The sequence below is a fragment of the Gorilla gorilla genome, chromosome 9 (genome assembly GCF_029281585.2).
Source record: "Gorilla gorilla gorilla isolate KB3781 chromosome 9, NHGRI_mGorGor1-v2.1_pri, whole genome shotgun sequence".
Taxonomy (NCBI): Eukaryota; Metazoa; Chordata; class Mammalia; order Primates; family Hominidae; genus Gorilla; species Gorilla gorilla.
Window position 1 is genome coordinate 83,607,403 of NC_073233.2, and position 22,110 is coordinate 83,629,512.

Below are 22,110 nucleotides of genomic sequence, written 5' to 3' on the forward strand. Positions count from 1 at the left end.
CCCTACTGGGAAGTGAGGAGCCCCTCAGCCCGGCCAGCCGCCCCGTCCGGGAGGGAGGTGGGGGGGTCAGCCCACAGCCCAGCCAGCCGCCCTGTCCGGGAGGGAGGTGGGGGGGTCAGCCCCCCGCCTGGCCAGCCGCCCCGTCGGGGAGGGAGGTGGGGGTGTCAGCCCCCCGCCGGCCAGCCGCCCCGTCCGGGAGGGAGGTGGGGGGGTCAGCCCCCCGCCTGGCCAGCCGCCCCATCCGGGAGGTGAGGGGCGCCTCTGCCCGGCCGCCCCTACTGGGAAGTGAGGAGCCCCTCTGCCCGGCCAGCCCCTCCGTCCGGGAGGGAGGTGGGGGGGTCAGCCCCCCGCCCGGCCAGCCGCCCCGTCCAGGAGGGAGGTGGGGGGGGGGGTCAGCCCCCTGCCCGGCCAGCCGCCCCGTCCGGGAGGTGGGGGGTGCCTCTGCCCGGCCGCCCCTGCTGGGAGGTGAGGAGCCCCTCTGCCTGGCCACCGCCCCGTCTGGGAGGTGTGCCCAGCAGCTCATTGACAGCAGGCCATGATGACAATGGCGGTTTTGTGGAGTGGAAGGGGGGGAAAGGTGGGGAAAGGATTGAGAGGTCGGATGGTTGCCGCGTCTGTGTGGAGGGAGGTAGACATGGGAGACTTTTGTCTGTACTAAGAAAAAATTCTTCTGCCTTGGGATCCTGTTGATCTGTGACCCTACCCCCAACCCTGTGCTCTCTGAAACATGTGCTGTATCCACTCAGGGTTGAATGGATTAAGGGCGGTGCAAGATGTGCTTTGTTAAACAGATGCTTGAAGGCAGCATGCTCCTTAAGAGTCATCACCACTCCCCAATCTCAAGTACCCAGGGATACAAGCACTGCGGAAGGCCGCAGGGTCCTCTGCCTAGGAAAACCAGAGAACTTTGTTCACTTGTTTATCTGCTGACCTTCCCTCCACTATTGTCCTGTAACCCTGCCAAATCCCCCTCTCCGAGAAACACCCAAGAATGATCAATAAAAAATAAAATAAAATAAAAAAAAAAAAAGAAAGACAGCTCTTCCAAGAGTTTGGTGTGTGAGTGAGCAGAAAAATGGGGCAGGAGGTGGAGGACACAGTGTGGGTGGGGATTTTTAGGTGGGAGTTAGTACAGCATATGTGTGGAGGGGGAACAATGGACAGGACAAGGTTGTCCTATCCATTGACCTTGGGGCCAGGTCATTGAATAGGTGGGAAGGGGGAGAGATTGCATATGTTTGGGGCTTCACCTGCCTAGTTATAGGAAGGACAAGATTTAAGCAATTGGGGAAAGGTAGCCATGCAGATAAGGCATTGCCTGAGAAAGTTGATAAAGGCTATACAACCCTTTCTCTTCCTCCTTCCTTAGCCAGGCTCCAGCAAGTAGATTCAAAGGTTTCTTGTAGGATAGAAGTTCCTGCCTCAGCAGGGGCAAGGAGGCCTTGGGGCTGGGCTGGGCTGGGCTGGGTGTGGCACTCTCCCTGCCAGCTTCTACAACCTGGGGCAGGAACAAAACCTGTGGGTGCCTCAGACCACAGCAGAGCTCACAGATCCTGCGGGAGCCAGGCTGACCCGCCAGCATGGTAGAGTTCGCGCCCTTGTTTGTGCCGTGGGAGCGCAGGCTGCAGACACTTGCTGTCCTACAGTTCGTCTTCTCCTTCTTGGCACTGGGTAAGTTGGGCTGCACTGTGGGACGGGAGACCACTGCACTCAGGTGGGGCAGAGCAGCCACACCAGGTGCACACAGCACATTGATGGTGGCAAGACATTTATCCTAAAGGGGGCTTTGTTGCGCTCAGAGCCCCTGCCCAGAGAGAACTCCTGGGCCTGCCCAGAGGCTTCTTGGGGGTGGAGTGGGGTAGAAGTCACCGTCTGCTGCTCTGGGCAGGTTACTTACTCTTCCTGGATTGCACTGTGGGTTCTCCTTTGGCACTCGGATGAAGACCAGTCTGCAGGCTGCCAAGTGGTGTGGGAAAGCCTCTGGGCGATGACGGGAAAGTTCTGGGCTCAGCGGCCTGCTCAGAGAGGAGGGATTTCCTTCTGTGCGCTCAGGGAGGAGGAAACTGGGGCTGGTAGTAGGGTAAGTGAGAGAAACAGGGAAAGAACAGGAGGGTGGGGAGAAGGTGCAGGCTGAGAGTGGACTGTGGAGTGGGCATGCTGGGTACCAGGAAACCCGGAGTCAGACTCAGCTGGGCAACTGACTTTAGCCAGCCCATGCCTGACCTCTCCAAGCCTCGACTTCACCATCTGCAGAACAGGGACAACAATGCTGGCCTTGCAGGGCTATTGTGAAGGAAATGAAGAAATGTGCTGACCTCTGCTTGGCACAGACCTGGCCTGGACCCTGGGCTGGGCTCACACTGGAGGGCATGAGCATGGCCCCTTACCCACCCCACCACTGATTTGTGGCCAGAGAGATCACCCTTGCCCAAACAATAGCTCTGCCAAAGGTAACATTTTCTAGGAGGGTTTGGATCTGTGGCTTGGGAAGGGAGAATGACTGGGAGTCCGTGGGGTTTTTCCTTTCATCTGCTGGCACGAGACAAGGTAGGAACTGCTGCCTCCAGGGCTGAGGTTCAGCCTGTACACAGATACCACTCTCCTGGTTGTTAAAATGTTGACACACTCTGAACACATTGCTCAGTAGCCATGTCTCTCTCTCTCTCTCACACACACACACACACACACGTACTTCCTCAGAAACTCCCCCACAATTCTGTAGCTAAAAAACTCCCCCTTGGCAAAGCAGGCCCTCCAGGACCCTGCCCTAGCATCCCTTCTGGTTGAGCTGCGTCTCTGTTCTAAGGGTTTTTAGACATTTTACACATCCCTGTATACCCCCTTTGCACAGATGAGCCAAACAATCAAGGATTTGCCTCCAGTAAGGGCTGAGAAACCATCAGTCAGAGAGGAATTCCACACTAGGCCTGATCTTAGCCCTGATGCACCCCTGATTATGGGGCGGCCAGGGGCTGGCCTCTTCCTCCCTCCCTCCTTTCAACAACAAACGTCACTGGTCACTGAAGGCAAAGGAATCAGAGCTCAGCAGGGTTTGGGAACACTGCGTAGTTCAGAGTGGCCACAGACAACAGGCAGGAGCAGGAGGGACAGGGCCAGCTCTGGGGCTCCTGGAGGCCAGGCTGAGCTACTTGGACTGTGCCCAAAGTTATGGGGAAGTCATGAAGGGCTTGAATAAGGGGAGGCATCTGGCTGGATTTATCTCTGGGAAAATGGGGCAGAGGATGAACAGAAAGACAGCAGGAAAGGGTCTCCCTTTGCTCTGAGATCCCAAAAGATGGAAACTAGAACAGTTTATCCAACCAGTTGTCCCCACTGATTGAGCACTTAATGAGTACAAACAACTCTCCTGGGGAGAAGGAGGACAGGCAGGGGATGGAGTGAATTAGGCGGCCTGGTGCAGTGGGAGAAAGTGAGCTTTGGAGTTAGGCCTACCTAGGCTCAACGCGTGCTCCCAGTGACACTGGGCTGGCCGTAGTCCCTCTCGGGGACTTTGTCTCCTCTTTGAATGCCCCGGAAGCTGCTGTCTTCCTCCTGGGCCCAAGGATTGGACAGGACAGTGCTGCTAGTGCCGGGCCTATGGGCAGAGTTCAGTCTGAGCAATCTCACCTGCCTTCCTCGCACACCCCTGTCCCTGACAGCTCCTTCTTCCCTCCCTAGCCGAGATCTGCACTGTGGGCTTCATAGCCCTCCTGTTTACAAGATTCTGGCTCCTCACTGTCCTGTATGTGGCCTGGTGGTATCTGGACCGAGACAAGCCACGGCAGGGGGGCCGGCACATCCAGGCCATCAGGTGCTGGACTATATGGAAGTACATGAAGGACTATTTCCCCATCTCGGTGAGTACTGAGGCTGGTTGGGGTTGGGGAGGGAGTTGGCTGGGGTGTGGTCAGGGCCAGAGTGCCGACGTCTCCATGGGAGAATATGGCCCTGCATGCACTGAGGAGGGTACTGGGCTGGGAGGCAGGAGCTAGGGCTTCCGCTACTATGTGACCTGGAGAAGAGTCCAGCTTCTCTCCGATCATGGTTTCGCATCTGCAGGGATGAGGGGCCAATATGTGGATTGATGGATGTCCAGCATTTGAAGGAGTTCTGTGGGTTATATGGTGTGAGGCATGCCTATGTATCTTAAAGGCACAAACCCATCAGCAGCCCAGGCTTGGCAGTGAAGGTAATAAACGTACAGGTTCTAAGGACCATCTAGCCTCACACTTAACATTCACCAGCAGAGGAGGCTGACACCCAGAGAAGGAGGAAATGTCACCAAGGTCACACAGCAAGTTCTTTTACAGATTTCCAAGTGTGTACACTGACTGTGGGCAAAGGGACAGGGGAGAGAGCCCTGAATTGTTCTCAGATCCTACCCTGACCTAACTCTGGCATGTGGCATATCTTTGGGCAAAGCTTTATCCTGTTCTGAGGCTCAGTCTCCCCATGTATCTAGTAAGTACACTGACTCCTCCTCCTCTGCATGCCTTCACATCTCTGGCTTTCCGACTCCTGTCACCTCGTGGTCATTGTGGACGCTGGGCCCTGGACTTGAAGTTGTGTCCAGAGCACAGCAGATCCCTGGATTTGAGTGAGCAGATCTTTCGGCTCCTTCAACGGAATCCCAGGCAATTTAAAGCCTTGATCTACGCAGCCAGGCAGTGATGGTTTATTGGCCAGAAGGGATAGGATGGGGAAGGCAGTGGGGATGCAGAGAAGGGACAGGCAGGGGCAGTTGGCCCTCCTCTGGAAGCAGGAGAGAAGAAAGGGGTAAGATATGGCCCGTGGAGACAGGCAGACTAGATTCTGATCCCAAGTCTGCCCCATACCATATCAGCTGTATGATCGTAGGTAAGTTGGTCTCTCTGAGCCTCAGTTTCCTCATATGTAAAATGGGGATAATGCCACATACCTCACTGGGTTGTGTAGATTCAATGAGACAAAGCAAATAAAGCACTTTGTAGGTTTTCTTTTTTTTTTTTTTTTTTGAGATGGAGTCTCGCTCTGTCACCCAGGCTGGAGTGCAATGGCACGATCTCAGCTCATTGCAACCTCCACCAGGTTCAAGCAATTCTCCTACCTCAGCCTCCCGTGTAGCTGGGACTACAGGTGCCGGCCACCACGCCTGGCTAATTTTTGTATTTTTAGTAGAGACGGGGTTTCTCCATGTTGGTCAGGCTGGTCTCGAACTCCTGACCTTAGGTGATCCGCCCACCTTAGCCTCCCAAAGTGCTGGGATTACAGGTGTGAGCCACTGCGCCTGGCTAGCACTTTGTAGGTTTTCAGTAAACAGGTAGCTAGTATTATTTTACCTCGGCAGTGGGACTCTGAGGAAGTGTGGTCGTGACCTCGAGTCTGGGGAGGACTCTGAGAGCCCAGGCCCTGCTGCTCTGACCTCCACACCTACGTAACTTCTCCCACCCCGCCTGGGAACCCTACCTCTTCCTGTCCCATCAGAAACAAGGTCTCCAGCTTGCAAAGGGGGAGGGGTAGAGGAAACAAGCCCACCAAAGTTAAGCAACTTGTCTGAATTATGGGAACGCAGGGTGGTTGGGGTTCCTGCCTTGCTCCTTTCTGAGAGTCCAGGGGCCCAAGAAGGACTAGCAAAGGCTGAGCCACAACTGGAATGCAGGATCCTCTAGCACTGCAGTGAGCAGGGCCTCCAGGGCAAAGGGCAATGGGGGTGCTGGGCAGAGAGCGGGCAGCGGCTGGCAGAGACTGCCGTGCTCACGAAGGGTGGTAGATGTGGTAAGGCGGAACATGGTCTAGCCTGGGGGGCTCAGGATGGGGGCAGTTTCCCCTGCCCCTCATATGTGTTTCCTGCAGGGCCCACTCCTGGGTCTTGTCAGCAAAGAAACTTAGGGCTTGCTGAGTTCTGGGAGCAGTCATGGACGTGTCAGAGGCAGAGTCCTCATCCCCACCCCAGGACCTCTGCACTTTGAGATTCACCTCCCTTTCCTGCCTCTCCTCTCTCCAGCCTGGGCTTCCTCTTCTGTGCCAGGAAGGTCAGAGTTTCCCTGGGAAAGTGCGCTGTGGCCAGCCTGGGGACGTGTGTGGGACGTGTGTGTGACATCAGGGACCAAGCCAAAGAAAACCTGAAGCAGGCTCTGGCCTCCGGGAGAGCTTCGGAGGTTCTGGCTCTGGTCTCACTTCCCATTCTTGAGCTGAATCCCAAGCTCACCGGGGGGAAAAAAGAAAAGCAGCCTGAAAAGGCAAACACACAAGCACAGGCCCAGACACTTGCCACAGGGTGAGTTCTGAGCCACAGCCTGACATTCAGCGCGGCTAAAGCAGAAGGCAGGCCTGCAGAGGAGGCTGGGGAGGCCCTCAGGTCAGAGGGTGGAGGCCATTGGAGGACATTCCGCAGGACTGGGACTGCTCACCTGAAAGTTCTCCCGGGGTGTCTTCAGCCAGCCCAATGGCCTCAAAGGACAGCATCTGGCCCTCTTTGCACCTGGAGCATTTCCAGTTGCAGGTCTGGCAGAAATGCTGAGGCAGCTCTGCGCCTACCCTATCAACGTCCGTCCTTCCTGCTCCTTCCCCAGCCAGGTGGCTCTTGAGGAGGATATCTCAACCTTAGTACTGTTGACACTGGTGGGACACAGGCCTCGATTTGCAGAAATTCTATGTGCATCTTTTTGTTTGTTTGTTTGTTTTGGTTTTGTTTTTGTTTTTTTCGAGACGGAGTTTCACTTTTGTTGCCCAGTCTGGAATGCAGTGGCGTGATCTCGGCTCACTGCAACCTCCACCTCCCAGGTTCAAGCGATTCTCCTGCCTCAGCCTCCTGAGTAGCTGGGATTACAGGTGCCCGCCACCACTCCCGGCTGATTTGTATTTTTTTAGTAGAGACGGGATTTCACCATGTTGGCCAGGCTGGTCTCGAACTCCTGACCGCCCACCTTAGCCTCCCAAAGTGCTGGGATTACAGGTGTCAGACACTGCACCCGGCTCTGTGCACTGTTTTGTTTTTGTTTTTTTTCCAGGATCCTTGCTCACCGCAGGCCCTTTGCAGCACCATCTGCCGAGGGTGACAATGCCACTGAGTGGCCAGCAGAGGGCGAGATGATGTTCATTTTGACTATGTCCTAAGCTGGGCCTGTGGGGTGGGGCTGTGGCCTGCAGACGCTCTTTCCATAGACCCACCCTCCCACACGCCTTTACTGCCCAGGCCCTGCAGGGATCATGGGGTGAGCAGACAGTAGGGAGCCTCATTCCTGGGCTCAAGCAATCCTCCTGCCTCAGCCTCCCAAGTAGCTTGGACTACAGACATGCACCACCACAACTTTTAAAAAAATGTTTGTAGAGATGGAGTCTCACTGTGTTGCCAGGCTGCTTGGCCTCCCAAAATGCTGAGATTAGAGATGTGAGCCACCACACCTATCCCACACCTTTTAAATATACTGAAACCCTGAATTTCATACTTTAAACGGATGCATTTTATGGTGTATAAATTATATCAACTAAAAGCAATAGCAGCCCCCAGAGCCTAGTAACCTGGCTGTGCCCTTCTCCAGGCCCCACTGCCTACTGCACACCCAGCCTGCCAGGGCATGCACCCAGGCAGGATTTTCCCCAGACAGCCATCTATCTTCGCTTAGTCACACTCCCCTCGTCTAACAGAACTGAGGGAGGGAGACAGACCACAGCACTTCACAAACCTCCCCTCTTCTTTGTTTACCCCCCTTGAACCCTGTAGCAACCCTGCCAGGGAGGTGTTATCAGTGTCCTGTGGGACAGAAATAATTGAGCCACAGAGGGGACAGGGGCTTGGCAATGGTCATGTGATGAGCCAGCGGCAGAACCTGGGTCTCCTGACTCAAGGTTCTTTTTCCCACTAGTGGAACCCTGGTGACATGCCAGGATAGGATTGGGGTCAGGGAGCCTTCCTTCTGAGGCTGTACCAGCCTCATCCATTGGGCTCATTCCTTCCTTCCTTCATGCCATACCCTTTCCAGAGCATCTCCTCTGTTCCAGGCCTGCACTGGGGACACAGATGCATCAGATACATGGTCTGTAATCTTCACAGGGATGTTGTGATAGATTTGGGTCCAGGGGACAGATGGAAGAGGTTAGCACAGAAAGATACCAATAGAGACCACATCTAGGGAGGTGCAGACCACACCTCAGTATCCAAGTGCCTGCACTGTGGGAGGGCCTGTGTCTAGGTCACTGAGCCAGTATTAGCACATGCATTTATGTGCACGTATCCAAGTTCATGCTCTGTGGGACCACAATAGATACGCGCACGTAGATGCCCATTCTAATATTGGCTCAGTGACCTAGACACAGGCCCTTCCCCTCACCAGGGTATTTCTCTATGCACAAACACTTTTTTTTTTTTAGACTGAATTTTTTGCTCTTGTTGCCCAGGCTGGAGTGCAATGGCGTGATCTCGGCTCACTGCAACCTGCGCCTCCCAGGTTCAAGCGATTCTCCTGTCTCAGCCTCCTGAGTAGCTGGGATTACAGGCACCCGCCACTACACCCAGCTAATCTTTGGTATTTTTAGTAGAGATGGGGTTTCACCATGTTGGCCAGGCTGGTCTCTAACTCCCAACCTCAGGTGATCCACCCACCTTAGCCTCCCAAAGTACTGGGATTACAGCCGCCTGCCACTGCGCCCAGCGAATTTTTGGTATTTTTAGTAGAGATGGGGTTTCACCATGTTGGCCAGGCTGGTCTCCAACTCCTGACCTCAGGTGATCTGCCCACCTCGGCCTCCCAAAATGCTGGGATTATAGGCATGGGTCACCGCGCCCGGCCGCAAATGCTTTTTTATTAAGGGCGTAATCATTCATGCATACATGCGTTTGTTTACTTATTTATTTAAAGTAGGTAATACCTTTGTTCAAAATTCAAAAATGTTGGCCAGGCGTGGTGGCTGACGCCTGTAATCCCAGTACTATGGGAGGCCGAGGCGGGTCACCTGAGGTCAGGAGTTCGAGACCAGCCTGGCCAACATGGTGAAATCCCGTCTCTACTAAAAACACAAAAATTAGCTGGGCATGGTGGTGGGCACCTGTCATCCCAGCTACTCAGGAGGCTAAGGCAGGAGAATTGCTTGAACCCAGGAGGCAGAGGTTGCAGTGAGCTGAGATCATGCCATTGCACTCCAGCCTAGGCGACAGAGTGAGACTGTCTCAAAAAAAAAAAAAAAAAAAAAAAAATTCAAAAACAGACCAAAGGGTAGGTGTGAAAAGTCCTCATTCCACATCATGTCCCATCTCCCCAATTCCTGTCCTCAGAGACAACGATGACTACCAGTGTTTGGTGTATCCATATAAAGCAATATAAAGCAAATGTGTTTTTCCCTTCTCTGCACAGTTGCAACACTCTCCACACATTGTCCCGCCCCTTGCTTTTCCAGTTAACAAGGTGCCATGGCCCTTTTTCCCTATCAGGACAGAAAAAGCCGCTGTACTTCTCTATGGTGACACAACGGTCCATTGTGTGGATGTTTCACAAATTGTCTAAATAGGCCCTGCTGATGGTCATTTAAGTGGATGACAAACTTTTCATATCACCAAAACCTGATGCTTCTGTGAATAACCTTGTTCAGGTGTCATTTTGCACAAGTGTGAGAAATTCTGTAGGCTAAATTCCTCAGCAGTGGAGTTGCTGGGTTAAAAGATCAGTTATATTTTTTGGTTTTGGTAGATATTGTCAAATTGTGTTTATGGAGGTGCAAAATTACCCTCCCACTAGCAGCGAATGAAAATTTATAAGCAAGTGTTTCCATGCATTGAGCTAGATAGGTTTTTAAAGAAACACCACCAGGCCAGGCATGGAGGCTCACACCTGTATTTTGGGAGGCTAAGGTGGGCAGATCACACGAGGCCAGGAGTTTGAGACCAGCCTGGGCAACATGGTGAAACACCCTGTCTCTACTAAAAAATACAAAAATTATGGTGGCATGTACCTGTAATCTAAGCTATTTGGGAGGCTGAGGTATAAAAATTGTTTGAACCTGGGAGGTGGAGGTTGCAGTGAGCTGAGATCATGCCACTGCACTCCAGCCTGGGCAACAGAGTGAGACTCTGTCTCATAAATAAATAAATAAATAAATTGCAGAGGCCATGTCCAGGTCAAGGACAGGAGAATGTGGAGCTGTTCAGCCTGGATGGCGCAGACAGGCTCCAGGCCTTACAGATGTCTCCAGTCTGCTCTGAGAGAGGGCAGCCAGGCCTCTGCTGCTCCCCAACAAGAACCCTCAGGGAGTCATCAGCTGCATCTTGATGACAGGAAGAATTTTTACACTGGCAAAGCTGTGCCAGAGGGGAAAGGCTGGCCTCTGACCTGAAGGAGTGCACATTGCAGGGCCTGGGCAGTCTTATCAGGGAGCCTCCCGATGGGGTATGTGGGATTGGGCCAGAGACCCTGGGGACCCTTGGACTCCGATGGCCGGGGTCTTCCAGACACAAGGCACTGAAAAGGGTGGCCCCCGCAGTTCCTTACAATCACCACCCACAGCGATAGTCTTTGCAGATTCAGCTGCTTGGCACAGCCCGTCCAGTATCTGGCCAGGAGCAGCATTTGTTAACTGCGTTTCTTCCCCTTTCACCTTCACCCCACTTCACCTAGAAGCTGCTAATGACAGCAGCTCTCTCTCACTCAATCTACAACGTCCGTTGGATGCTGCTACACTCTCATGCTGCAGGCCTGGCCAGGCCCAGGCAAGCTGCCGCGATGGCTGGGGAAAGAGACTGGCCAAGGGGCAATGAAGGCCTGGCGAGGGGAAGCAGAGAGCCACAGGGTGCCATGCATCATGCATACGGGTAAACAGGGCTAGAGCTTTCCACCCAACAGGACTCGCTCCTCAGATGGCCTACAAAGCCTCATTCCCACATCTGAAGTGCCAATTTTTTGCCCCGAGACATCCATTGGGGATAGGTTCCAGGACCCCCGCAGATACCAAAATCCACCGATGCTCACGTCCCTCGTATAAAATGATGTAATATTTGCCTATACCTTATGCACATCATCCCATATACAGTAACCCATCTCTAGAATACCTATGACACCTAATTCAGTGGAAATGGTATGGAATGTTGTTTAGGGAACACTGATAAGGGAAAAAAGTCTGTATATATTCACTACAGGTGCAACAATCTATTTTTTTCTGAATGCTTTACATCTGAGGTTGTTTGAATCCATAGATGTCTCATGGATATGGAGGAACATTGATTTTTTTTTTTTTTTTTTGAGACTGAGTCTTGCTCTGTTGCCCAGGCTGGAGTGCAGTGGTGTGATCTCGGCTCACTGCAACCTCTGCCTCCTGGGTTCAAGCAATTCTCCTGCCTCAGCTTCCCTAGTAGCTGGGATTACAGGTGCCCGCCACCACGCCCAGCTAATTTTTGTATTTTTAGTAGAGATGGGGTTTCACCATGTTGGTCTCAAACTCCTGACCTCAGGTGACCCATCCGCCTTGGCCTCTCAAAGTGCTGGGATTACAGGCATGAGCCACCGCGCCTGGCTGGAACACTGTTTTTCTTAAAATGGGGCTGTTTCAGCATGGCAGTGCCCCCATGTGGCCTTTTGGTGTCTTCATGTTATATCCTGTCCAGGTCGTGTTGGTATAAATAATTCTAGGCACCATCATACCTGAGTTTCTCAGTAGCCCTAGGAGGTAGCAGGGACAGGTCCAAATACTCTATTGCCACTTTACAAATGAAGAGCCTGTAGGAGAGGGAAGCAATTTGTCCCAAGCCAGCATCAAGTCTGTGGCACAGCCAGCAACATAGTATCTCCAGGTGCTGTCACACACCATATCTGAATCTTCGTAAGAACCCAGGGTGGTCAGACATATGGATGAAGACCTGGAGGCTCAGAGGGGAGGTTTCCCAAGGTCACACCAGTGAGTGGCAGAGTCAGGGCTGGTACACAGGCCCCACCCTGGCTCAGCAGGTTGCCGTCCCTGCAGCTGGTCAAGACTGCTGAGCTGGACCCCTCTCGGAACTACATTGCGGGCTTCCACCCCCATGGAGTCCTGGCAGTCGGAGCCTTTGCCAACCTGTGCACTGAGAGCACAGGCTTCTCTTCGATCTTCCCCGGTATCCGCCCCCATCTGATGATGCTGACCTTGTGGTTCCGGGCCCCCTTCTTCAGAGATTACATCATGTCTGCAGGTGAGTCTTTCTACCCCTGAGCAGCTCAGGAAGGTAACAAATTTTCGGAAGGGTTGCCAATAGTTCTGTACTTCTTCCAAGAGCGTGTGCAGTAGAAGGAGGCTAGGCCCAAAGAAGCACTTCCTACAGCACCATGCTGGGCGCTGAGTCCATCAGGGGGTTGGGAAGAGGGAGAGGACTCAGGGAGCTCCTAGCTGGAATGGGGTGCAGTGGGGGAAAAACCCCAGGCCTCAGTAGGCATTGCTGGTGATCTCTTTATGGGCTACATGTACTTTCATAGCCCCTGCTCCCTCACCCCATACCTGACCCACTTTTCTCTTTCCCTAGGGTTGGTCACATCAGAAAAGGAGAGTGCTGCTCACGTTCTGAACAGGAGGGGTGGCGGAAACTTGCTGGGCATCATTGTAGGGGGTGCCCAGGAGGCCCTGGATGCCAGACCTGGATCCTTCACGCTGTTACTGCGGAACCGAAAGGGCTTTGTCAGGCTCGCCCTGACACATGGGTATCAAGCCTCTGGGAAGAGCACTCTGGGTTCAGTTGGCAATTGGCAAGGATTTTATTTTGGTGGGAAGATGGCAGAGACAAATGCAGGTTCTATTTTGGTAGAGATTTTCAGTCCATTCACAATTAAGATTATATTTTGGTGTCTTATGCCCAAATATCTAGAAAAGTTTCCACAACGGAGACTCAGTGATCTAAGAAACTGGGTGGCAATGAACACATTCCACAAAGCTGGCATTTGATCTGAGACCTACGGTATCTAGAAGAGTGATATTTGGGGTACATTTCAGAGATGTTCTCCCTCCTTGGGGTGAAGCATTCTTGAGAAACATGAGCCAGCTGAGGTGGGAGATATTTTTCTAGGAAAAACAATGCAGATTTTTATATCTGGGAGGACTGAAGCATTCTGTTCTACCTCTCATGGTGCAACTGGGAAGTTGTGGCCCTGCAAGGGACCTGCCCAAGGTCAGAGAATGGGGCTGTGAAGGTCTGGGAGATAACCCAGGCCTCCACTTCCAGCCCAGGTGGCTGACCTCTGCTCCATTTCTTGGTCACCGAGTCCCTGCAGGAAGCTAAAGGGCCTTTCAGCTCGTGCCTTCTCTGGGGCCTCCCACATGCCCTCTTTCCTCTATTTGTCTCCAGGGCACCCCTGGTGCCAATCTTCTCCTTTGGGGAAAATGACCTATTTGACCAGATTCCCAACTCTTCTGGCTCCTGGTTGCGCTGTATCCAGAATCGGTTGCAGAAGATCATGGGCATCTCCCTCCCACTCTTTCATGGCCGTGGTGTCTTCCAGTACAGCTTTGGTTTAATACCCTACCGCCGGCCCATCACCACTGTGGGTAAGTCCAGGACCAGGCTGGGAGGGAGGAGGCCACAGGGACAGGGCAGGTTGTGTGCTGCAAGGGGACATGGAGATGAGCCAGATTTATTCCTGCCCTAATGGGGCTCACATTCTAGACTGGGAAACATACACACACAAGCAGATAGAACAGAAGACAGTCTGGGATAGGAACTATAGCAGAGGTGCCAACAGCAATAGTTGCGACTAATTGCTGAGCACCTGCTGTGTGCCAGGCACTACACTAGCTGCCCTACATGAAGCAACTCGGCTTATCCTAACAATCTTCATGGTAAGATTTTTTTTTAAGAGTTTTGCTCTTGTCGCTCAGCCTGGAGTGCAATGGCACAATCTCAGCTCACTGCAACCTCCGCCTCCTGGGTTCAAGAGATTCTCATGCCTCAGCCTCCTGAGTAGCTGGGACTACAGTCGCTCGCCACAACACTCAGCTAATTTTTGTATTTTTAGTAGAGATGGGGTTTCACCATGTTGGCCAGGCTGGTCTCAAACTCCTGACCACAAGTGATCTGTCTGCCTCGGCCTCCCAAAGTGCTGGAATTACAGGCATGAGCCACCGCGCCTGGCCATATCTTCAAGACAGGAATTACTATCCCCATTTCATTGATGGTAAACTGGGGCTCAGAGAAGTTAAGTAACTTCCAAAATATCACACTGTTTTTGAATAACAAAGTTGAGGTTTTTATTAAGATCATTCTGACTTTTTACAATGCCAGAGAAAGAGGGTTTAATTCTTTTTTTTTTTTTTTTTTTTTTTTGAGACAGAGTCCTGCTCTGTTGCCCAGGCTGGAGTGCAGTGGCATGAGCTCAGCTAACTGCAACCTCCACCTCCCAAGTTCAAGCGATTCTCCAGCCTCAACTTCCAGAGCAGCTGGGATTACAGGTGTGTGCCACCACGCCTGGGTAATTTTTGTATTTTTAGTAGAGACAGGGTTTCACCATGTTGGCCAGGCTGGTCTCGAACTCCTGACCTCAAGTGATCACCCAGGCTTCGCCTCCCAAAGTACTGGGATTACAGGCATAAGCCACCACGCCTGGCCTCCAACAGACTTTATAGAGAGCAGTCCATTCATGTCATCTCCATCCATCCACTTGCCAATTGAGCAGACTTGGTAAACCCCTACATCACGAACTCCCCTGTGTTGTGTAGCAATATTTTCATGAATTTTAATACCTCTGCTGCCTCCAGAGCTATTGCCAGAAGAGAGGACAGAGGAACTGCCTTCCCAGCCAGGCAGAACCAGAGAAAGGGATGAGTTAGGTCCTTCCTGATTCTTCCCTGCAATGAGAGAAGCCACTGCAGGTCAGCGTGGAGGGGTAGAGGGGAAAGAAGAGCTGCCTGGGCTATGAACTCACTCCATCTTAGAAATATAGCCGCTTCCATTCATGGCATCTTGGACTCCCCAAATCATATAGCCTGAAGGTAAAGGGCACGTCCCTGGGGTCTAAAACCTGGCAGTGGTTCTTCCTGGCTATGTGACCTTGAACAAGTCAGGCAACCTCTCTGAGCCTCATTGACTCATCTGTCAAATAGGAATGACAGGTTTTTATACCCATAGGATAAAAGGGAGTATTTCATGTAAAGCACCTAGCGCATTGCCTGACACCTTGAAATCCAGCCACTGGCTGGGCGTGGTGGCTCACACTTGTAATCCCAGCACTTTGGGAGGCTGAGACGGGCAGATCACAAGGTCAGGAATTCAAGACCAGCCTGTCCAATGTGGTGAAACCCCGTCTCTACTAAAAATACAAAAATTAGCTGGGCATGGTGGCGCATGCCTGTAATCCCAGCTACTCGGAAGGCTGAGGCAGGAGAATTGCTTGAACCAGGACGCAGGAGGCAGAGGTTGCAGTGAGCTGAGATTGCGCCACTGCACTCCAGCCTGGGCTACAGAGCGAGACTCTGCCTCAAAAAAAAAAAAAAAAAAGAAAAGAAAAGAAAGAAAGAAAGAAATCCAGCCGTTGTTATTATATCAGAATCTTGGAGTTGCCCTAATATCTTAGAATTCATTAGGGTTGGAAGGAATGGCAGTAAGAGCACTTTTCTGCAGGGATGAACCATGGGAGTGGGCACATGCACCGAGGGTCCCTTGCCTACCCTAGGCCACTGCACACCTCTATGCCTTGCAGTGGGGAAGCCCATCGAGGTACAGAAGACGCTGCATCCCTCGGAGGAGGAGGTGAACCAGCTGCACCAGCGTTATATCAAAGAGCTGTGCAACCTCTTCGAGGCCCACAAACTTAAGTTCAACATCCCTGCTGACCAGCACTTGGAGTTCTGCTGAGCCCAAAGGGCAGGGCCAACATTAGGGAGCCCAGCAGGAGGTGCTGTGCTCTGAGAAGACTTCCTGGAGGTGTTTGTTGAACATATCTGCAGAGCCTTCCCAGACTCCTGGAAATCCAACCCATATCAGGCTGTAAGTCAGAGCAGGCAATGCAGAAGAGGAGACCAGACTCTGGCACTGCAATCTGCACTCCTGCTGCAAGACCTCTGCGAGCCTCCTGCTCCTTGGCTTCTGTCTGCTCATCAGTGGAATGGGAGAGAGGGCTAGAGGAGAATGGTTTCTGAGGTCTCTGTTCTCTATTGTAATGTCACTCAAACATTATAAAAGGAAATGCAGGGAAAAAAAGAGAACAGCAAGGTTTTTATTCCTCTGACCTTGAGTGACAGCACAAAAGAAGCCACCAGCTCCAGTCCCTTCTCCTACAAGACCCGTCATCTTGCACCCTGGATGTCCCAGGTCCTCCCTCTCCATGCTGGAGAGGAGGGGTGGCCAGTAAACCCCTGCACTCACCCTAGGTAGCTTCAAGCTTCCGGGTTCTCTGGGTGATGGAGCGGCAGCCAGAGGCACACAGAAGCTGGGTAGGGAGGACTGTGCTCTGTTACCGACCGGCTATATGACTGTGGGCAGGCCTCTTTCCTCTCCTTCTGAGCCTCAGTTTTCCCACTGACTCTGAGTCTCAGCTCTGGCATTACATAGGCTGAGAGCTCCATAAGGCGCCTCTTACTCACCCTTTGTAACTTCAGCCCCTGACCTTGCCACAAAAAAGGGGGCTCCATAAATGCCAGTTCAACAAACGAGAGAATTATATTTTAGCATGTATATTTTAGCATGCTTCTCTTTCTTTCTATCCCCAACCAAGAGGGCTAGTCAAAGCCTTACCCTTGATCCCCCAGCCTGGCCCTGGGGCCTTATATCACCTTCCCAGAAGTTGAATGAGACTGAGCCAGAGAAGACCATGCTGGTCGCTTCTTCCTGATGCATCAACCCTAAGCTTACCACCTCTGGCCCCATTCTGTTGGGAAAGAAGCGGGGGTCAATTTGTTAAGACACAGGGCAGGCCAGCACAGAGAATGGAAACCAGATGTGAGATGTGTGCATGTGTCTGCAGAGGTGTGGGGGGTGCGGAGGGGTAAGACGGGGACAGACACCCTGACCAGAGTTCTAGATTCCTGGGTTAGGGCCGTGCATCAGTAGGGAGGGAACAGAGGGTGGGTGGGTTGGACCAGGGTTTGTGACTCTCCCTCACCCTCTAGTGGGGAAACAGACCCTTCCCTGCCAGGAGGAGATCACACCCATAACCACAACACGGGGCACTTAGAGAAGTGTACATTTGGGTTTCAATCCTGGCTCTGGCTCTGCACCTTTTCAGTGATCCTGGGCAAGCCACATCTCCAAACCTCGATTTTGTCATTTGAGAAATAAATACTGTAGTATCCACCTTCACTGTTGTGAACAGTTCATGAGATAACAAGCTATTCCATGTCCTTTGTGGCATGATGTGCAGTATGTGTGAATTAGAAGCCAGGTGACAAAGTTGCCCAGTGTCTCATGAAAGTGCCTCTTATTATCCTATTAGGCAGTATGATATAAGGGTCACAAGAGGAGCAGGAAGAAGCAGTGGAGTTTAGAAAAGGGAGGGATGATTTACAGCCGAGGGGAGGACTTGGAGGAGGTGACAAGTGGGCAGGACCTTGAAGGAAGGGGGAGATTTGCAAAGATAAATAACGGCCCATAGTAATTACCTACTGCTGTACAATGAACCACTTCAAAACTTAATGACTGGCCGGGCATGGTGGCTCATATCTGTAATCCCAGCACTTTGGGGGGCCAAGGTGGGTGGATCGCTTGAGCTCAAGAGTTTGAGACCAGCCTGGGAAACATGGTGAAACCCCGTCTCTACAAAAAGAGAAATACATACAAAAATTAGCCGGGCATGGTGGCTTGTGCCTGTAGTCCCAGATACTTAGAGGACTAAGGTGAGAGGATTATTTGAGCCCAAGTGGCGGAGGTTGCAGTGACCCGAGATTGTGCCACTGTACTCCAACCTGGGCAACAGAATGAAACCCTGTCTCAAAAACAACAACAACAACAACCACAACTTAATGGTTGAAGAGCATGAGGATTTACTACTTCTCACAATTCTGTGGATTTTCTGGGTGGTTCTTCTTGGGTCTTGCAGCTGCATCCAGCCAAGGGGTCAGCTGGGGCTAGGACAGCAAGGGCTGCTAGAGGGTCTGGGCCTCTCTTTGCACATGGACACTGGGCCCCTCTCTATACTGAGTGGTCTGTTAGCATTCATTGGTGGCTGATTCCAAAAGATGAGAGCCAAAGCTGCACGGACTTGAGTCCTAGGCTGCACACCTCACAAGCATCTCTTCTACTGCATTCTGTTGGTCAAAGCAAGTCACAACCCAGCAGATTCAAGGAGTAAGGAATAGGATCCCCCTCTGGATGGCAGGAGCAGCAATGTCATATTACAAAAGGGTGTGGACACATGCAGGGATTCTTACTGCCGTCTTTGCAAACAATCCACCAAAACTTAAAAACTAAAAGCCTGAAGCACAAGCACTCTCCACCCCAGGCACACACACCCTGGAATTCCCTGTGTGACCATGGTACCACCACTGTGTATCCCGAGGATCCCAGCTCAGCTTTGCATCTCTGCCCTATCTCCCTCTCACTCTCCCCTGCTGATCCCTCATGCACAGCCACAGCGAGCTGTCTAAAACACAAAGCTGACCGCGCCATTTCCTACTCAGCATCCTTCCATGACCCTCCATTGCTCCTAGGATAGGGTTTGGACCAGTCTGAATCCAGAGGATCAGGATCCAGCAGGAACCAGAGGATAATTTGAGGAGGGTTTAAAAAGGAACCATTTTTTGAGGTGTGTGCACTGTTTCCACCCTGAGGCCTGGAAGGATGAATGGAAGCAGCAGTTCCTGAACCAGGAAGACTCATGTGTGGGGGCCGTTGCTGGTCAAGGGGCACGAGCAGGTCTGGTGACCCTGCAAGGGAGGAGCCAGGAGCAAGCATTCCCACTTCACCTTCCTCCATTCAGTCTGCTGCCAAGTTCCCCACTGCCTGAGCCCAACTAGAAGCTAGAGGGAAGGAGGGCCTGTGGCTGCAGTCCAGGCATGTAGGCCTCCTGGGAAAGGGAGAATGGCAAAGACAGGCAGAGTGGATCTGGAGGGGTCAACGGAAGACGGAACATGTCCACCTCCAGGCCCCAGCTTCTCAGCCTGCCGTTTGCCACTCTCCAGCATCTGGCCCAGCCTGTCCATCCTCATCTCTCTTCCTCCCTTACTCTGTGCTCCCATCACTTGGAACCATTTGCATTTCTTTGTCTCAGCTATATTGTCTCACCTCTGAGTTTTTGCCCATGAGGTCGGATCCCATGGAATGCCATATCCTCCCCATTATCTCCCCCTTGTCTGGATAATTCCTACTCATCCTACAATACTGATTTTATCTGTGCAAAGAAGTCTTCCCCAGTGCCTCTGGTTGACAGGGGTTTCCTCTGGCTTCTCCAGACTTTCTGTTCCTCCACCACAGCCCTTAGCACCCTGGGGAGGAGGTGTTGCTGCCCAGGTAAATGCTGCACCAATGCCCCTGCCTCTAGTGCACTCCCTCCAGCCTACCCACAAACAGGACCTGCATCCTGTCTCACAAATAAAACCGAACTCTTGAAATGGTCCCCAGTGCCTCAGGATAATGCCTAAACTCCTCCTCAGCCTGGCATTCAAGGCCTTTATCATCTGCCCTCTAGACCCCACCAGCCTCACCTCTGGACCCTCTCCCCTTGCCACCTGTCACTCCCGCCCCCTTCGCTGCTCTCTGAATATACTCTGCTCTTGCACTGGCTTATTTAGGGGCACACTGTTCCCTTCCTTCTGGAACACTCTTTCTTCTCAGTCTGGTCAGCGTCACTCACTTCCAAAGGTCGCCTCCTTTGTCAAACCTCATCCTACACTTCTACCCTCAAACTCTGCCCTTTGCCCTGAATCAGCCCTCTTTTGCACTGTCTTCAGGGATGAAAGGGTCATAGTCATTCATAGGCGAGTGTACTTCTCTGTCTCCCAGTGGACTGGGAACCCCCTTAGGCCCTTATCCATGGTGGCTTCAGCCCCATTCAACCCAGCTCCACCGCCAGCACAGGACCTCAGCATCCCCAGTGAGTGAGAGTTGGTTGAGTAAATGAATTCTCACATGTGTGCTTCCTCTCAATCCCACCCACATGAGGCCTGGGGCAGGGATCAGGGGAAGAAGACTCAGGCCTTGCCTCTGAGGTGATTAAATTAGTTCTGCATCACTGCATGACAGATCACTCCAAAATTTGGCTGCTTTAAACAACAAACCCTCATCGACTCTCGGTTTCCGGGGGTCAGGTGTCTGCGAATGGCTTAGTGGAGTGGTTCTGGCTCAGGGTTTCTCATGAGGTTGCAGCCAGGCTGGGGCTGGGGCCCGGGCTGTGGTCTCTGAAGGCCTGAGTGTGGCTGCAGGACCTGCTTCCAGGCCTACTTGTGTGGCTGTTGGCGGGAGGCTTCTGTCGTTTGCTATGTGGGCCTCCACAGCGCTGCCAATTACTTGGCTTCTCCCAGAGTGAGTGAGCCAAGAGAAAGAGAGAGGCCACACAGCCTTTTATGACCTGGTCTCTGAGTCTCACACTATCAATTCCACCTTACTTTCTTGGTTAGATGTGAGTCACGAAGTCCAGCCCATACTCCATACAAGGGTGTGAATACCCAGGGGTGGAGTCCCTGGGCACCAGCTTGGAGGCTGGCTGCTACAGTGATGGTGGATGAGCTTCAGAGTCTAGACTGTACCACACTGATGCTGTTTACTTCTGCACAGGGCAGCTTGCCTTGGAGGACAGAGACTGAGCCAGCCATATAAAGGGGACCCAGAGGGATGGGAGCAACAGTTTGAGCAAAAGCTGCAGGTAGGAATGATGACTGTGACTCCCCAGCCTGGGCTAGGATGGAGAACAAGGTGGCCATTAGACAGACGGGTGCCAGGATGGGAGATAGGAGGTAGGGGAGAGGCTTGAGGGGCCAGAGGGGAAAGGTCTCTCCTTCTTTCACAGCAACCTTGGAGGCTTCATGTTGAAGACATCAACAGCACAATATGCAAGGTGTATAGAGCCCTGATCTCAGAGAAGGTCTGCCCAAGAGAGCCACCCAAGCAGGAATATCCATGCTGGACTTCGCATGTGCAAAAACATGCCCTTTTACTGGCTCAAGCCACTGAGATAGGAGTGTGTTTGTTATGGTAATTGGCCTCCCCAACTAATGTGCCAGGAGCTATCCACGTAAGGACTCAATTATTAATTTAGCACTCCCTAACAACTCTCAGGGGCCCTCAGAGCCTGCCTCAGAGGCCTCACCCTTATGTGGGGAAGGCAGCCTCCTCCCCTCCATACATGCACAGATAAAGGCAGCAGAGGATGGCAGGATGTGTCAGGCATGGTAGAGAGGGTCAGAGGCCCTCAAGTAATGGGGACAGCTGGAGTCTCCTCTGGAAATCAGCCTGCACTTTGACCTGGGGAGAAGTTCTCAGACATTATTTCCCAAGGGGACAAAGGGCCTGGTGAGACACAGTCCCTCTGATACTGCTTTATGGTGACTTGGCCAGGGGTTGGCCAGCATAGCACAACCAGCAGCCACGTGGCAGGGACAAGGCTGCAAGTGCAAGTCGGGTCCACTTGCTGAGTCTCAGCTCCCAAGGGGACTGTGCTTTGTGAGGGTTCAGAAGCAGGAAGGAGGGAGGAGGGCATCCAGATGGAAGCTGCTGAGTGAGCAAACACAGAGGGGAGGGAAAATGTGGGGCACAAGTTGGTGATAGCTGCAGGTGTGAGTCAGGGTGCAAGGGTGAGTTTCAAAGAAAAGGAGGCTAGAGGTAGGTCTCTTTTTAGAAAACTTTTATTGAGTCCTTGCTATGTGCCAAGTGCTGGGGACAGAGTGGCAACCAAGCTGGACTGGATCCCTGGCTTTCCCTTGTCTACTGACTGGTGGAAGCCAAATGTCCAGTCAAGGAGTCAGGAATTTCTCCCAAAGGTAGGGAGGAGCCCTAGAAAGTCCTTGAGCTGGTGTAGGTCAAGGGCAAGGCCACATGGGCAAAAAATGCCTTAGGTTGAATGGGGCATTTGTCTTAATGACCTCACAGAAGGGCAGAGTCAGCACCCTGAGCCATTTACTGAGGACCTACTATGTGCTAGGATCTGGATGGGATGCTCTACATGTGTTATGTCAAACACACCCACAGTGACCTCTTTATAATAGATGAGGTTCATTTGTCAGAAAGGCTAAAGGACTTTCTGGAATCCTGGCCCCAAGATG

At 52.4% G+C, this 22,110-nt stretch overlaps 1 protein-coding gene across 1 annotated transcript; it reads left to right on the forward strand.

The window, feature by feature from the left end:
• The first annotated feature begins 3,658 nt into the window (after positions 1–3,658).
• MOGAT2 (monoacylglycerol O-acyltransferase 2) lies at positions 3,659–16,125 on the forward strand. The gene is made up of 5 exons (XM_031015771.3): positions 3,659–3,857; positions 11,926–12,130; positions 12,458–12,632; positions 13,274–13,473; positions 15,621–16,125. Exons 1-5 carry the CDS (start codon positions 3,834–3,836, stop codon positions 15,773–15,775), a joined length of 759 nt encoding a protein of 252 aa, XP_030871631.3. The 5' UTR covers positions 3,659–3,833; the 3' UTR covers positions 15,776–16,125.
• The last annotated feature ends 5,985 nt before the right edge of the window (positions 16,126–22,110 follow it).